Raw genomic sequence first — 17573 nt, forward strand, 5'->3', positions numbered from 1 at the left:
GCCCACAGATCTGCTCTGCCGGACCAAGTGCCCTCTCCCATTTAATTTATGGCCTTCCCAAGCCTGTTCCAGCTGCAACATGATGCAAATTAGCTCAAACCCCACTGAAAGACATCACTGTAGATTATTACACTCATGCACTGTCACGTCTCCCTGTTTTGAGCATTGGGAAGTAGTTCTGGTGCAACTAGAGACAGGGTCTTTCGAACGAGATGTTCTAGAGAACAACTGGAAGACCCCTCACGATGGCTGCTCACAGCTCTTGAAAAACACACTTCCCATGAATCAATACGGGGTTAATCTCTGTGCCTTCCCCAGGCACAACCACCACTGACAGTGTAGTGTAACATGCACAGCCAGGTCACCGGAGTTTTAAGGGCTCTGCTCTACTACTGGCTGAGTACCAGGGGGACTTTACCAACAGCACCGAGACTGTGTCAATCTTTTTGAAAAAGGACCATCTTTCGCAACAAGGTTGAAAGCTGGCATGAGTTTCCAGGATAAGGCTTTAAACTAAGCTTTTCATTTGACTTGACTCTGCCTGTGAAGCCTTTGCCTTTTTAAGGTTGAAATCATGGGAAGCTTAGTTGGTCTGTTCAATTGCCCCCTACTTTTTGGTCAGGGGAATCAGTAGAGCTGCAGCTGAGATTTCCCCTCGCTAAGTTTCATTTTCTTTCCCTCAAAAGTCAGAGAGAAATTTGAATGTAAAAGCAGCATGAATGCACAGGAAAATTCCATCTGCACCAGAACGGGATAAACAAAAAACACAAGTTCAAAACCTTTCTGTTAAGGTGCCACAACTGAACCCCACACATCTGAAGTCTCTAGATCACATGAGCTGCGTCCAAATGCTTGCTTATGTTAGCTAGCCTAGTAAAATGCTGACACCTTTCGGAACTGCAAATGAAGATGATCTGAAGTACCAGGATTGGAGCAAGTAATCTGGTAATTACAATTGATTACAAGGCCAGTAATCAAACAATCACTTCAAAACTAGTGTGGTGGTGAGTGATGACTTCTGGCAGAAAAGCCAACACAGACAACTAAACGCAGGAGCATCTTCTCAAGCACCACAGATGACTCTGCCGTGGCTGCCTCTAAACTGCGCTCCTACAATCCAAAATGCCACTATGCACCTTTTCTCTTACATTTTCAGCTTAATACAAAAAAGGTACGTGACGGGTTCTCCAAACCTATGGAGGACTCAGGGAAAAGAAGAAAGGATAAAACCAAAGTATATTGGTACTGAAATTTATTTCTCATTTTTGTGACATGCCACGCATAGACTTCATGCAGTTCACAAAGGGAAAGGGAAATGATGAATCTACTAGCTATGTAGACTTAATATTCCTCACAGGCAGCTCATAAAGCTTACAATAATATCTTGTAAACAGGAAAACATTTGAAAGCCTGAATCCAGATGCATGCTAATTACAGAACACTTATCTATAAATCAAGAAACCCTAGACAAGCAGTGAGAAGGAAATAGTTCCATCTCTCCCCACAACCCTGAGATGCCCCAGTGAGCAGGGCTGGCTCATTCCACCTCAGGCAAACACCTTTGTCAATAGGAACAGGAAAAATGCACCTCTTGTAGGTCTCCAGGCTAACATAGACTGTAGAAGTTTAGAAGTCAGAAATAAAAGTTTGCTACTATACCTGAGAAGCTAAGGAGAATTCCTTGTTGTAAAGCAAAATCTTCATAATATATTTGTATTCTGTTTTACAGAAATATATTAAAATATCTTTCATCTTTATACCTTGTCTAGCAATTAAGCAGATAGACTAATCTAATACACTGTAGGCATACTACTTTTTGGTGTGATGAATCTGTTCAAGTCTTGCCTAACAATTCAAAGTGGTTAATCACACAGGAGTTTGTGCAGGTTCCCAGGTGTCTCTGAAGTAACCCAAAGTTGCCAGGTTATAAAGTGATTTTACCTTCAGGAAGCACTCAGCAGGTTGGACAAACAGCAAGTTAGTAGGAAGACAAACCCCAATTCTGAAATCTCTACAAGCCCCTGACAGAATTGATATGTTCCAACTGTAGGCTGGTTTTAATGGAGTAGAAAAGGAGAAGTACAACTGCAGTCCCATACCTGTAACACCTGTGCTAGAGAGCGGCAGTGTTAAGAAACATTTTTGCGTGTAGATTGATTTTTGAAGCCAGAGGCAGGAGAGAGATGTGTCCACAAGGCATGGGCTGCACCAAAAGCTGCTTCCCTTCCTAGGATCTGCCTGCTGATCTCAGAGGAACCCACGGAAGCCAAGAGCCCTTACCCACAAGTTGCCTGGAAAGCTCCTTGATACTCCTCTATTGCAAAAAGATTACACATTTATTCTGAGTGCTTTTCCCCTCTTGTGTTTGCACTGTCTGCCTTTTTTTTTTTTGTATTTCTGACGCTCAGAAGTTTCCATCGGGAAACATGCTGGCAAGTTACAACCACAGCTAAATTCTGATATGCGTGCAATTGCCCATCTTATTTCTAAACCCAGCTTGCAACATAGCAGCAACGCACTTCATCATGGATTTTGTTTCTTATGGTGTAAATGATCTATTCCCAATATAAATAAAACACACAAAGATGATTATTTTTTCCCCTGATACATTTTTAGAAGTTATTTTTAACATTTCCTTTTAAGATCTTCCAATGGATGGAGATCATTATTGAACTTGTAAGGTATCCCAGCCATGAAAAAGAAAGGGGTCAGGAAAAAAGTAAAACTGAGAGGCAAAGAGGAAGATCATCTTTGAAAATGAAACAAGATATGTTCCACTCTTACATTTGAGGCCTGAGATGCATTTACATTTAGGTTACATCATTATTGTTTTTTTTCTGATTACGTGTGAGAAAAAAACCACGACGACAGTAGTCGAACACTGGAACAGGTTGCAGGAAAGGAAACTCCATCCTTGACAACAGTAAAAATTTGAGCAGAGTCTACAGCAATCTGCTCTAACCCAAGCTGCCTTGAGCCGGCAGTTGAACCAAACAACCAAAGATTATTGAACAATCGTATTCGTACCTTTTTTATAGTGTGAAGCAGCCACTAAGAAGCAAGATTATCAGCATACACTATCTAATCATGGAAAGCTGCCTTAAAACATTCCCAGAGTGAGAAGAAATGAGACCCGTAGCTCTTAATCTCAGGAACGGGTTTAGAGCTACAAGGGAGCTGTGGAAGCTCAACCCCGGTAAGTAAACACGTCACCTCCCCACATCTCTGCTTCCTACCACTTCAGAAGTGAACAAGTACCTGCCTGGCACACAGGCTTGGCTGCCAAGGAAAAAGAAGGGTCTGGAAGAAACGCTGCTGTCCATTCTTAGAGGTCTCACTGTAGCAGCTGCTTTTGGTAAAAGAGACTTGGAAAAAAATCTGCAGGCAGTACAACTTTTAAAGAGAGACTGCATAATGAAATTACCATAGATAATACAATGAAAGCGGAAGGACAGAAAGAAGCATTGCTACGGAAATTTAATTAATAAACAATTACAGTAAAAGTATTTATTTCAAGCTTGCTGGGGTTTATTATTTATAAAGAGCTATTAGCACTGAGATATGGGAGGAAATTATATCTGCAACTAATAGGGTAAAGAACATCCAAAGTATTGAAAACATTGGAGAACAGCTTGGAAGTGTAAAACACTATTTGTCCAAGGCTCTCAAGATCCTATTACCAATATCAAAGACCTTGCAGAAAGATGGTTCTGCTGGGTAGAAGTGTTTAAGCCCTGCAGGGAGACAGTAATTTATCCCTGCTGACCTCCCACTCTCTGAGTAAGTCTGTTCTGGATATAAATGGTGTTCTTGACATCTGGCAGTAAGATGACAATAGGGCTAGATTTACTAGCTAGTTAGCAAGAAAAGCCAATTATCAAAAGGCTTCCTGTATTATATGCACACTTTTTCAGAAGTGAGATGAGTTATTACAGCACTACAACACAGATACAATTCTGCCTTTCTCATGGAAGGTCAAATAAGTTTTTCTGTCTAATAAAATCATCCAAACACCCTTGTATGAGTTGGATAAAAGTTGCCATAATGTCTGCAAGGCATGAGAGATGGAGTAGCTGGCTGAAACTGGATGATGACATATCAGGGTTACAATCAAATTTCTGTATTATGTGAATGGAATTATCTCCCTTTTATACTGAGATTTTTTTTGTGCTATGTTGAACATTGAAGAAGAGCCTTTCAGATGTTTCACTCCTGCAGAGAGGTATAAAAGAGCTTTCTTTTAGATGTGAAGGAAACTCACTCTCTCCCATAAGCCAAGACAAAAATGCTATATTTAATACATACACTCCAAGTTCTGTTTTGATTAATTACTTTTACAGTATGCTTTAGATAGATTACCAAAAGATCCACAAAATTCTCCAAAACTAGAAATGGTAAATTATTGACACTGATCTCTTCTTTAGGACCTTTAAACTAGTGATGGGCTTGGTCAATAAACCACCTGCTGAGTTTGCCCTCTCAGGCAAGCCCTTGATAAAATTCGGCCTTTGCTCAGAGGCCCATGTCCTTGGGGACCCTATTCCCTCCATCAGCAGAAATGTTCAAGTTTGATGGTGCTGAGATCTGACACCAACAAGACAGCCTCCTTAACTCCTGAATAATTTTGCATCCATGAATTGAACTTATATCCTTCATTATGAAAACCTGAATGCAATACCTTTTTTTTTTTAAATGTATTTAATAAGAAAATAACTAAAACAAGGCTGAGTACCTTACTACTGTTTTAGAGCGAATATGACCTTCTGATGCATGTGCTGATACCCTTCCAATCACAGCTGCTTCCCATTTCTACTGCATTTTGTCCTGTTTTTCTACAAAGATAAAACCACTTGGGCCTAATTCTCCACCTGAGCTCTTCATACATGGTTGTACATGAAAGGTGCTGGGCCTGATGATGGCACGCAGGGGCTGCGTGCAAGCAATTCTTACTGAATTCAGTGGGGACTAACTTGGCTTGCAACAGCTTCAGAAACATGCCCAATGGAAATATCCCACGGGAGAGCATTGAGGCCCCTGTGCAATGGAGCAAAGGGTGGGGATCTATCTTCCAGGGCAATTCCACCAAATCTCTAGACAACATCATCCAAAACAAACTTTACAGAAGCAGCAAAGACAACTGATTTGTGAGTCAAAGATGACACTGTAATCTCTCACTGTCAATAGCAGAAGATTATCAAACACAAAACGACATTATCTACGCAAAACTGATCGATTAAAATAAATTATATGACTTCAGCACCTGTGTTGCTCAATACTGACATCCAAGTTCAAAGCAGCAAAACAATAGCAATCTGTTCAGGCATTTATCAAATGCTAGGTTACATGAGAAAAATACAGCTGCTAGCCACACCACTGGATTTCAGGATAACTCCCTTCATTTCCTCCAGTGCATGATATGCACTACGGTATCCTGATACCAAAGCTGAAACAGAAAACACTTTACAGGCTCAGGAATTCTGAACCTAAAGCAAGTACATTGCTGACATGACTGGAAGAGCAAAAGGAACACATACGTGAACCCATATTTTCAAACTTTGGCACCTATGGTCAGACTCCTCCAGACCCAAAGCAAGGATGTGCCGTTCCCCATAGTACGCTGCCAGGTACACAGTGGTCTGATGGCTTCTACTTAAATTACTCTATCCTGGGGAACAACTGCATGATCAACAAGTGACTCCAGAAGTGCGGAAGGATGTAGGCCATACCTGATATCTTCAGCAGGATCTGGAGAAGAGGGAATAGTGCATACCAGATCAGAAATTGTAGCTGCCTACAAATTTAAATGCTGAAGCATGGAAGACCACACATTCCCAGCTCCTAACAGATTCAAGCAGGAACTGCTGTAAGGACCACATACTACATAGCCTCTTTTCAATCTCCTGGCAGTGGTAGCACAGCTCCCCAAGTTCTTACTACTTCCTTGCAAAGTTTTTTGCAAAGTTTGTTAAGCAACAAGCTCCTGCTTTGAAAGAGTGAACACTGTCAACTTTCCCCTTACCTTAAGATCAAGCAAGCCTGAAAGAATGCCAGTGTCCCCCACAAAAAAGTCACAATTTTCTGTATCCTCCTAAATCTCGTGAGTTAGGAGAGTTAGTCAAATTAGGGACTTAGCACATTGTGTGCAAGAAAAAATGATAACGGGGATGATGAAAACAATGTGATAAATGAAGGAGAACAGGAAAAGGCTCTGATTTCTGCCTTCCCCAAATCCCCCACCCCGACTTGTAGTCAAGCATCTTCTTCCCTAGATACAAAACCACATGGTGGTGTATCTCACAATGGAAGGCACATCTGGTGCCTCAGGTACCGCTTGGTTGAGCATCCTCCTCAGGCTGCACTCTTCTGCCATCTGGGAGACAAGATGCCAGGTAAAGCTGGGGGTTGTCCCTATAGTCTGTGTGTCCAGAACAACGGGGTCACCCAGCAGCACTGGCACAGCAGTGCCATTCTGCTTCCAAATGTGAGACAAGCCCAGCTGCAGGGGAATAACAAGGCTGGGACCAGTTGCGTCAGTCTGATGTTCATTCGATGAGATGACTGCACAAATCTTTGTCTTTCCTAGATAGAGGACTGGCCAGGCAAGAGTCAGGCTGTTGTACTGCAAGGAGAGCTACTGCTGTCCCTCAACCTGACAACATCTGGGAAGAAAACAACAAACAGATCCAGCATGCTCACAGTGGGCTTAAAAAATAAAAAATGGAACAGAAAAGAGAGGAAAAATCATGGTTCCTTCATTACCACCTTTTCTGAGGCTCATTCCAACTTTGATAAACCATAACAAACCTCTCCTCTCTTTCCAGCACAAGAGCTTTCAGAAACTGTTCCTTAAAGAACAAAAGGAAGATGAACATACCATGCAGCAGGGCACAATTCTTTTCAGGGTACAACTTTTAAGTAGTTCCCAATAGTTCAGACTGCAAACAGACTGAGGTGGCCTCACATTACCAGATGAGACACTAAGCAGGGAGTATGGTAACTGAAGTCTTACCTGCGGTTGTACCCATGCATCGGCAAGTCGCTTCTTCACTCTGTGCCTCTGTTTCCACCTCTCACCTTTAATCTGTCTTCCCTATCTCAGCTTTCAAACATTTGCATTGAACTTATACAAAATCTTCAAAAATCTGGTGGTAGCTCTTTAGGACAGAAACTACCTTAGTACACACAAAAGAAGGTCTATTCTTCATCTGAGACAGTAGACACTACTGTAATTAAAAAAAAAAAAATAAAAAATAAAAGCAACTAGTACAAATTTGAAAGTTATAAAAAAATAATAGACTTGTGCATCCAAACCAGGTCCCAAATGTTCCAAGGCTCAGTGTAAATAGCACAAAAACATCAGTAAAATGTTACCACAACTTCTTCACCATTGCCTGGGAATTGGTGGATGTCCAGTCTCTGATGCATTGATACAATGTCTATGTTTGTTTAAGGTTAAGCAGATGAGACAAGGGACCATATAAGCTGTGTCCTCTGTGACTGAGAACTATGGTTTAGTGAAGAAAGGCTTGCTCTGACTTAAGCGTGCCTAAGATCAGGCATTACTTCTCATTTAAACCTTTCCAGTTCACCTTGAGAGAGCTTTCTGAAACTCCCATTACCAACCTGTCAGAGCTCTCATTTTAGTGTCAGCTTTGTGCAAGAAGAGGTTTTGTAACTTCTTTAAGCACTGCCAGGAAAAGTGGAGAGCAAGTAGTGTGAGGACCAGCCAGGCTTTCCCAGCATGGTGTCACCAAGCATGCATGCTGCAACACAAGCACCTTCCTCCCTGTGTGGGAATGCATAATCAACCAGCCCTGATCTCCACAGTACAAACAAAATATGTTCAAGTGTCAAAACAAGTTGTGGAAAAGGAGAGGAAGATGTAGAAAAATCTGATTTGCAGACTGGTCTCCCAGTTAAGCTACCATGACACAAGCATGTAGGAAGCTGAGAAATAGCTGTCTAATGTCTTGTACGGATTGACCTGTTTCCATTTATAGAATCATAGAATCATTTTGGTTGGAAGAGACCCTCAAGATCATAAAGTCCAACTGTTAACCTAACTCTGGTAGTAAACCATGTCTAAGAACCTCGTCTAAATGCCTTCTAAGCACCTCCAGAGATGGTGACTCAACCACTTCCCTGGGCAGCCTGTTCCAATGCTTGACAACCTTTTCTGTAAAAAAAAAGTTCCTAATATCCAATGGTTATGATATTATTATTTTTCTGATAGGTTGCTGCCTACAATTCTGGCACGTTATAACAGAAAAACTAACAGGAAATGCAACAACAAATATTAAAGGGCTGATCAAAGGATCCAAAGCAAAGCGTTCTTGAGAAACCTCAATGGCCCTGAACTGGGAAATAACTTCATCTAAGCTCAGATTGTGCTTCTCTTTTCAAAGCTAAGGCTGGCTCAAATATGATTAAACTACTATAAAGGGTACTGGGCTGAGCAAAATAAGGAGGAATTTTAAAATTGTGTGTAGGATGGAAGATAACCAAAAAGCATCAAGACGACTACTACATATGCAAGGAGATGAACAGAAAGAACATACGATATGTCTTCCTTGGGGAAGACACAAGCAGTAAATGCACCTTTGGGGACACAAGTCTCTCTTATTGCTTCATATCTGTTTTTTCTCTGACACCTTTAACTATTTTGCTGAATAGTCTTCACACTGTTGAAGACACTTCCATGTTGTTCCAGTTTTTACGTTCTGTGGACTCCTGAAAGTTAAAGTCATTCAGCAAATTCTAATTTGCTCAAAGGTATAGCAGGATGGATTTCAACAGCCTTATCTCTATTTTCTCCCATTACTCACTCTTCCATAAAGTGAAGCGCATGTGATTTGAGAGACATTGAGAGGTAATGAAAATGCAGACAGCAAATTTGTTTTGTAGGCTGGACTTGTTAACAGCTTGTCCAGAAAAAGGAAAACTTTGCAAATACTCCAGCTTCATTAAAGCTTTTGTTGATTATGACTGTTCTTTATTTATTTGGAAACACTGGAGGCAACAACATCCTTCAAATATTCCTACTTTGGAAGCAGCCTTTATATTGGCTTCCTAAAGAAATGTAAAGGATATCTTTTCTAAAAAGAGCCCTAGATTAAAAGGCTGACTGTTTGTCAGTTTTGGGGACATTTCTGTATATATTCCATAAACACATACTTATATGGCATATACTGATCTAGAACATATGCCTTATATCTGCAGATGTACCAGGATCTCTCAGACTTGACTTCAGTTGCGTGCTTTTTTTAACCATTAATTCCCTGCTAGTCAACAGGAATAAATATAATTTCTGCTCTCCGCAAGGTCTATCTTCCTTCTTTGCTATTAATAAAAATGCAGCAACAACAACAGCAGCAAATTTAAACAAACAACTGCTGCACAAGCTTCTGCATAAAAGTGATACACAGATGACTGGTCACACTTGGAAATGGTTTTCTTAGTTGTCAGGTAGTAAAACAAACCACAGAAAAGCCAGTAGATTAACAGGAGTCCCTGGTATTTGGCTGCCTTCAGTGCAATTGGCACTGTGACTGGCGACCAGTCACTGTTAGGGTTCTGCAGGGATCCATCTTAGGGTCAGCGCTCTTCAATGTCTTCATACATGACTTAGATTCAGGACTTGAGGAAACACTAAGTAAGTTCGCAGATGACACAAAATTGGGAGGAGTTGTTGACACTCCTGAGGGCAGAGAGGCCCTGCAGAGGGATGTGGATAAACTGCAGAACTGGGCAATCACCAACCACATGAAGTGCAACAAGGACAAGTGCCAGATTTTGCACCTGGGACATGGCAATCCTGGCCGTGCATACAAACTGGGGGATGACATGCTGGAAAGCAGCTCTGCAGAGAGGGATCTGGGGGTTCTGGTCAACAGCAAGTCAAACATGAGCCAGCAGTGTGCCCTGGCAGCCAAGAGGGCCACGTGCCCTGGGTGCACCCAGCACAGCATTGCCAGCCAGGCGAGGGAGGTGATCGTCCCGCTCTGCTCTGCACTGGTGCGGCCTCACCCGGAGCACTGTGTGCAGTTCTGGGTGCCACAGGATAAAAAAGATATTAAGCTACTGGAGAGAGTGCAGAAGAGGGCCACAATGTTGGTGAAGGGTTTGGAGAAGAAGCTATATGAGGAGCGGCTAAAGTCACTTGGTTTGTTCAGCTTGGAGAAGACTGAGAGGAGACATCACGGCAGCTACAGCTTCCTCACAAGGAGAGGAGGAGGGGTGGGTGCTGATCTCTTCTCTTTAGTGACCAATGACAGAATCCGAGGGAATGGCAGGAAGATGCGCCAGGGAAGGTTTAGGTTGGACATTAGGAAAAGGTTCTTCACCCAGAGGGTGGTGGAGCACTGGAACAGGCTCCCCAGGGAGGTGTCACAGTCCCAGGCCTGACAGTGTTCAAGAAGAGACTGGACAACACCCTCAGACACATGGTGTGAACTGCGGGGTTGTCATATGCAAGGACATGAGTTGGACCTAGTGATCCTTGTGGGTTCCTTCCAATTCAGGACATTCTATGATTCTACAATAATTCCAAATAGCATCAAAACTTTTCTAGTCATTTTAAGTATAGGCTAGTTTGATGCTGTGCTCACAGAAAGAACCTACATCGCACCTCAGTGAAATGGTTTTTTGCACTCTGCCTCTCTGTATTGTTGTATAAGCCAAAAAAAGTGTGCCAGAAATTGCAGCGAAGCAGAGTGTGTTTACTTTCCTGGAAAACCCATTATAGGCTGGTTCTTTCATTGCAGTGCCCTCCAGGCCTTACCACAAGGTATTAATATACATCCCTAGTGGCATGTAGCCTCTCTTCCCTCCTCCTTCCTCTCCCCAAACCCCAACCATTTTATGGTTACAGTAGATGGTTACTGTTTATCACTGGCTGTCATGAAATCCCAAATTGCTACAGTTCTGCAGAAATGCAAAACTGGCTGTAGTGCGACATTGCCTCTGCAGCTGTTAAGGCTTTTTGTTTGCTGGGTATTAATAGAAGATAAGTTTGTTCTGCCAGCATTCATGCTGCAGTTTGGAAGCAATTCCCTATCTGGCTCACACCAATTACATATCTGTCTGGCAACATTATTTTGCAAGTTTGTGATATGCAAAGTGGAAATGCATACGCTTATCTGGGGAAAGTATTAATCCTTTTCAAGGTGTAAGAGTAGATCACTAAAACAAACACAAACTTTAAACCTCTGTGGTACCTGAAAATGCTGTATGGGTACGTACTAAGAAATTATCTTCGTTTTGAAAAGTGATTTGGGCCTCTAGGTGGTCGTGAACCAGGCTATTAGCAAATTCAAAAGCAACATGTATTTTGCCCAAACACCTCCAAAACACAGAAGCATGTATCGAAAAGAAAAAAACTACTTTGCATTGTCATTGACCTATCACACAAAAAGCATTTTTTTTAATCGAGTGAGATTTTAAATATACCTGCAAAGTAACCCTTAGTGACTCAGACTGGTCAATCCACTGAGAATACTGTGAAAGTATAGCTTAAACAACAGACAAGCATCTGAAATTGCAGAATTTCAGTTTTATTTACTTCCGTACAAGAAGCGCAGTTAACAGAAAATACCGTTGCGATTTTTCTGCCATGCTTTCCTCTGTGTTCTCCACTCCTGATGCACTTCCACAAATTTCTCACAATATGGCAAGTTTCTTCTGCCCATAGTGCATAATTTCTGTCTAGTGTGGTCCTCCAGGTTGATGTTTTTTGCCAGTAATTATCATTACAACTCCGTCTGACAGAAGATTACTGTTGTGATAATGTGCCACCACCAAGAAAATAACTTCCAGACACATTTGCCTTTACTCACTCCTACTCCAGGTCCCAGACCATTGCATGCAAATGCTACCTACAGCAATTAAATGTCAGTGCTTTTATGTACAATGACTGCAAGGCTACACAGACAGAGTGTCATATTTCATTTCCTTGTTAATTTTCAGAACATGCAAGAAAGAAAGGATAACTAATTGGGGAACGTTAAGGCTTTTGAACAAAATACTCCCCAAAACATTATATATGCCTCCAGATTCAAAATATAGAAAATGAATAATAACTCTGTATTTACTTGACCTCATTCCTAATGCTTCTTTTTCCATATTAATGAGAATTTCACTGTTGCAAATCAGTCAGTCCTTAATACCTTTGATTTTTCAAGTTCCTTCATAGAGCTCTTTAATAAAAAAAATAATAATTAAAAAAAAAGATAAAAAATGGGCTTTTTAAGCTCTTTATGTCAAGCAGCTGGCTGGTCACAGCAAAAGGGCAATTTCCTTAAATGTGGTACAAAAACACCGCATGGGGATCCCTAAAAACTTTGACTTCTGAGGTTGGACAGGATGATCTCCATAGCCCCACAATAATAAGCTTATTTTACCTCACACAATAGCACCACGAAAAAAGTTAAATCTTCTTTACACATCTCAAGAACAGGAACCAAATCGATCTGCATGGGGTGCCTTAAGTTCTTGAGAACTTTAAATTCTCTATGTAAAGTTAATTATTTGGCCTTACTCTGATTTCCCCTTTATCGTGGTTCCTGCCAGCTATGATGGGCCAAACGCGGCAGTGTATAACGTAACATTTTCTGAAGCACTGTGTGGGTGATAAATTGCCAATACTGACTCATGTGGTGAACAGATATCAAGGTACAGATAGTTACAGGAAAAGCAAAAGCATAAATTAAGGGCTGCCTTTGTAAGTGAGCTACTCAGTTTTATAGAGAATTAATGCTACAATCAGCAAGAACCCAATCAATAGCAAGTTAAGGGAAGTACAACATAATGCACAGAAAAACAATACAGATACCTTGAAAATAAATAACCATGTTTTAGCTAGCCACTGTATGTCTTCACAACCACTAAATAAAGAGACTACGTATCTCAGAAAGTACCAGATTAACAGAAGCTAAGAATACTCCAGCTAGAAGAGTCACTAGCACTTGCTTACCTCCAGTCAACACGATTGGCCATTTTGGGAGACAAGACACTGGATCAGGTTAACTTTGGACCAAATTGGTATTTTCTATACCACGTTACCACTAAATGTACCCTTGCACTGTCCTCCAGGTTCTCTCAGTTCTGTAGTGAATGGCAAGAAAAATAAAATAGATTTTGACGACCAGTATCTTTCCAATTCCTGAAAATCTCTCCACATTGTGTGATATGCAATATAAAAGGAAGACATGGTCTCTGTCCAAAAAATAAAAGTCCGAAGAAAGGTGGTTTACACTGTCCTCCTTGGATAGAAAATACATGAGGATTTCAGTCACTGCAGTTTTTAACATAACATTTAATCAACTGCAAAGCTGTGTACCTTCATGTATAAGTCTCAACAATGAGCAGGAACCCTCCATTATGCCTTTAGATATATGAAATTCACATACATCAACATTTTTCTCATATGTGGATACTCTTAGAGCCACTTCAATAGTCAAGTGGCTGTAAGAGTATCCACACATGCTGTCATTTACCTCTGCCTACTTCCTTTTTTAAATGTTAATTCTGGACAAGGCCATGATTTTTCCTTGATGAGTGCACTGGAACATAATTTCAGGGCTGAGATTCACAACCTAATGATGGCAGCATTAACAAATTACCAAGAGGTAGCAACTTATCAAGCGTGGGCTGCCCAAGTACAGTGTAGTAGAACTTAGTTTTAAGCATCAGTGAAGGATGGTTATGCTAAGTTGCATTTTCTTACAGTAGGGCAAGTGAAGAATGTACATGCAATCAATTAACAACAGCTACTATGTCTCAGCTAATGAGGGCAACTTATTAAGCCGACATAATTCATTGTGTAGCCGAGCCCTTAATGAAATGCAGCCCACCTGAAGAGGCTTTCTCCTAAGGATTTCTCACATTGCCTCTTTCTTTTCTGTTGCAGATTAGGCAGGAAAACTACTAGAAGTCCAGTCCCACTTTCACCCTTCTTCAATAAAACGAGCTACTAAGGCTTCTCCAAAACGCAGTTCTGGGATTTTACATCTCCTCACCACACTTCTTTAACAGCTAAATGAAAACATGATCAGTCTCACAGATTAGTGATCACAGTTCAAAAAGGCAGTTGCAAATTCAAGTCTGCTTTACAGGTTAGATCCCATAATGGATTTCTGTTGTGAAATCAGGATAACTAAAATCAATGTTCTTATATATGAAACAATTTCCCATAAATGTATTTTTTCAAAACACAGGATATAAGCATTCTGTATTTCCTGTGGATATTTCAGCAGTTCCCTTAATTCTTTAGAAGAACATTGTCAATTTAACTTAACACTAGGAATTACAGACCATCAGCAATGCTTCATCCTGCAGAGAGATAACCTGTTTCTAGGACTGAGTATCTGTAAGATCTCTGGCTGTAGCATCAATGGTTATACCAGATACTTAAGCTCAAAGTCATAGATTCATCTAATCAAGTACAATACATATGCTTTCCAAATCCTTTAGAATGTAGGTTACATTGACGATTCTCTTGATTGCTCTCAAAGTCTGGCAATCTTAAACAGATACACTTGCCTGTCATGCAATTTATGTATACTTTTACAAAACTTCTGAATTTTGCGTAGCAGGCTAAGGTAGCTCATCGGAAACATTCAGTACAATTGAAAAATGGAAACTGCTGCATGCTAGGCTTCTTCACACTTAACTCCTCCATGAGGATGCAGATAGCTCTTTCACCACAGATGTTTTGCTATAGATCTCAGTCCAGTCTTTGTTCTCCAAAGACGACCATAAATTCCGTTCACACTAGCACATGGTAACTCTTTGAAAAGATGAAGGACTCAAATGGTCAGGTTCACTTTGGTCAGGGATGTGTGACAGCCAACCCTGGAAGTGTTAACCTGCTGTAGAATGTACATAGTACTTTGCAGGAGCAAATTCAGTGTTTCTGTATTTTGATTGCTAAGGAGGTGGAAAAGAGTTACACTGTATTGCATCAGATGCCCTGGGTAATAAATGAATATAATGAGGAACAATTTATTTGAAATCAGTGTACCTTGCTGCAACTACATATTGTTATACTTTTGGCAGTCTATATGATGATCAGAACTCTACCCTTTTTATCTCTGAATCTATCTGAATCTGGTGGAAGCCAGATGAACAAGGAAGTTGTCCAATTAAAAGTCAGTGTGAATCTTCTTAGAGTGAGATTATGTCCCTGAGTTCCTTCTTTCTTAATATCATATTAAAGTTTATGCAGCTCATTACTAATGATATACTCCAAATAACACCAAATGGACTAGAACACATAACTGTATATATATAAAATATAAAATATAAGTAGTCAATATCCAGAAAATTCTTTGCTTGCAGAAACTGTGGTTTTCTACTCTATAAAATGCTTCAGTTCCTCTCAATACATTCAAGAGTTTTGGTAACATTTTTAGCTGTTCCTAAAAGGACTTATTGGGCATAAAAACATCATAAGAACAACTTAAACAGTTCGCTTATCTTTCTGCAGTGACTGAAATATATCATAGCAGGATAGGAAAAATACTTACGCTCCACAAAGTAAGAGCTGGCATCAATCTTCCAGATAATCTGACCACGGTGAGAGCCATTGACGCCGCGGTTCTTGTAGTCCAAAAAGTTTTCGGACAGGACCTCATCTATAAACAAAGAAAATGGTCTTATCAAGCACCTGTTATGACAATGTGCATTGCAGAGTCAGGCTAAAAATATGCCTTGGCTTGACAGAACATACTAGAGCTGCTAGACAGCTTGGCACCACCTGTTGAGAAGTTAGAATTTTCACTCATATTTTTTAAAAGTGCAGCTCTCCTTAAAAATCACAGCTTTTCCTAAAATGTAATTTTAAAAAATACATCCCTATGAAAACATCTAGCTTAGCACGGATGAGCCCCTATCTAATTAAACATAATTATCTAGCTGTAAGAGAACAGTAGCAAAAAATAATCCCCCCTTTGCACCAACTCTTCCCTTAAAAAAACGTCGCAGAAAATAGTTACATGTAGGCATCTGTACCACACTCACTCCTATCACAACAGATGTGGTTATCTCTTGCAGCATACAATGAAGGACATTTATTTTTGAGAATCCCACTCACTGGGTGCCTTTCCCCTCACAGCATTTCCAGACATCTAGCAGCTGTCAGACCACCAGCCCAGCCGATTTACAGAGAAGTCGAGGGGTAATCTGTAAATACGAATAATCTCTAAAAAGTTGCTGAAAACTCGCACAGGACTGCATGTATAATAAATATAAGGCAGGCAGATAGCAAGCCTGAGGAATGGCCTTCTGGTTGTCCACACAAATAAGTTTTTGGTCTGCTTCCAAACTTCATTTTAGGCCGCTTCAATGAGCTCTTTTCCAGACCAACCTACAAGATCTACGTTGCGTAGATGTGAGCAAACATCCCAGACTCCAGGCAAGGGTCTGGCTCTTCACCCTCTTTAATCCAACAGCTTAAAAACCAGCCAGTGAGGCCATGTCAGGGCCCCAGGGCCACACTCACCAATTTACAAGCTTAGACCAGGCTTTTAAGCAAACAAAAATGCGCATGTCACCACCATACCAGGCCAGCGGTTACAGTTTTGATCACCAATAAATGAAAACAGCACAGCAGAAATAAAATAGATATATGAAGACATTTGCAGCCTGTCAGAAGGGAGCAGGGCTCATGGGCAGTGGCTTGTGGGAGCCCAAAATGGCCACAACCTCAGGTGGCCAAAGCAGTGAGATAGGATGAGCCAGGCTGTTGCCTCATTACGCCAGCTTCTGGGAGATGGAATGGATTTCACATCTGTGCCCTGCCAAAGCACTTCACCAAACAAGAGGCCACAGTCCCTGCCCACAAAGACCAGTCAGCAACCTCGTGCATTCTTCCTCTCTGCAGTGAGGATGGTTTTAGTTTTAACAGAGATTTGTAGAAATGCACTTTAACCAACTCAGTCATGCTGCTGTAACAGCTCTGCGAGGGTGCTGAGATTCTGTTCTGAAGATGGCCCTAAAAGCTGAGGAAAAATGTGAACCACTCAATCCCAGATTAGAACACATTTATTGTAAATACTGTGACACACTCACTCCTTTATCATGTAGATCAATGAGAAGACAAAGACAGCACCACACAACAAGGGACACCGTGCCTGAGGACAAGATGGTGGTGTGACCAACTGCAGAGCAAAAGAGGCAGCCCAAAGGACAAAGCCAAGAAGCTCAAAGACTAACATATTGTTAAAATATATATATATATGAATGTTAAACAAAGTAGACTTATAAATCAAAGGGAACTACACCTTCACTGAAAGAATAAAGCAGCAAGCAGATGCCAGTGGTGTCCCATTGGTTTTACCTAGTTGTACTCTCACAGGAAGAAGTTGGCTATCAACAATGAATTATTTGGGGCCACTGTCTTGAGGTATTTGCAATAGAAATCATTTTAAAGAGGTCATTAATGATTGCAATGGGTAATTATAAATGACAATGCTATCTACAATACATTTTCCCTTTGTTGACTTGCTAATTGTCAGTACTTATTTCACTAGATGAGTTCCATGCTCTGTATTGAAGTGGGAGTATTGCAGCACATT

The 17573-nt window shown here is 40.8% G+C and overlaps 1 protein-coding gene across 4 annotated transcripts in view; it reads right to left on the minus strand.

The window, feature by feature from the left end:
• The window catches only part of HECW1 (HECT, C2 and WW domain containing E3 ubiquitin protein ligase 1), a 273365-nt gene that overhangs the window by 154548 nt on the left and 101244 nt on the right, over positions 1 to 17573 (minus strand). For all 4 annotated transcript variants that reach the window (XM_065831014.2, XM_065831015.2, XM_071804706.1 and 1 more), the window contains one exon: positions 15525 to 15632. In XM_065831014.2, coding sequence (XP_065687086.1) covers positions 15525 to 15632 — 108 coding nt within the window. The remainder of the gene's footprint in view (positions 1 to 15524; positions 15633 to 17573) is intronic.

Source organism: Patagioenas fasciata, chromosome 2, assembly GCF_037038585.1.
Source record: "Patagioenas fasciata isolate bPatFas1 chromosome 2, bPatFas1.hap1, whole genome shotgun sequence".
NCBI classification, from domain to species: Eukaryota; Metazoa; Chordata; class Aves; order Columbiformes; family Columbidae; genus Patagioenas; species Patagioenas fasciata.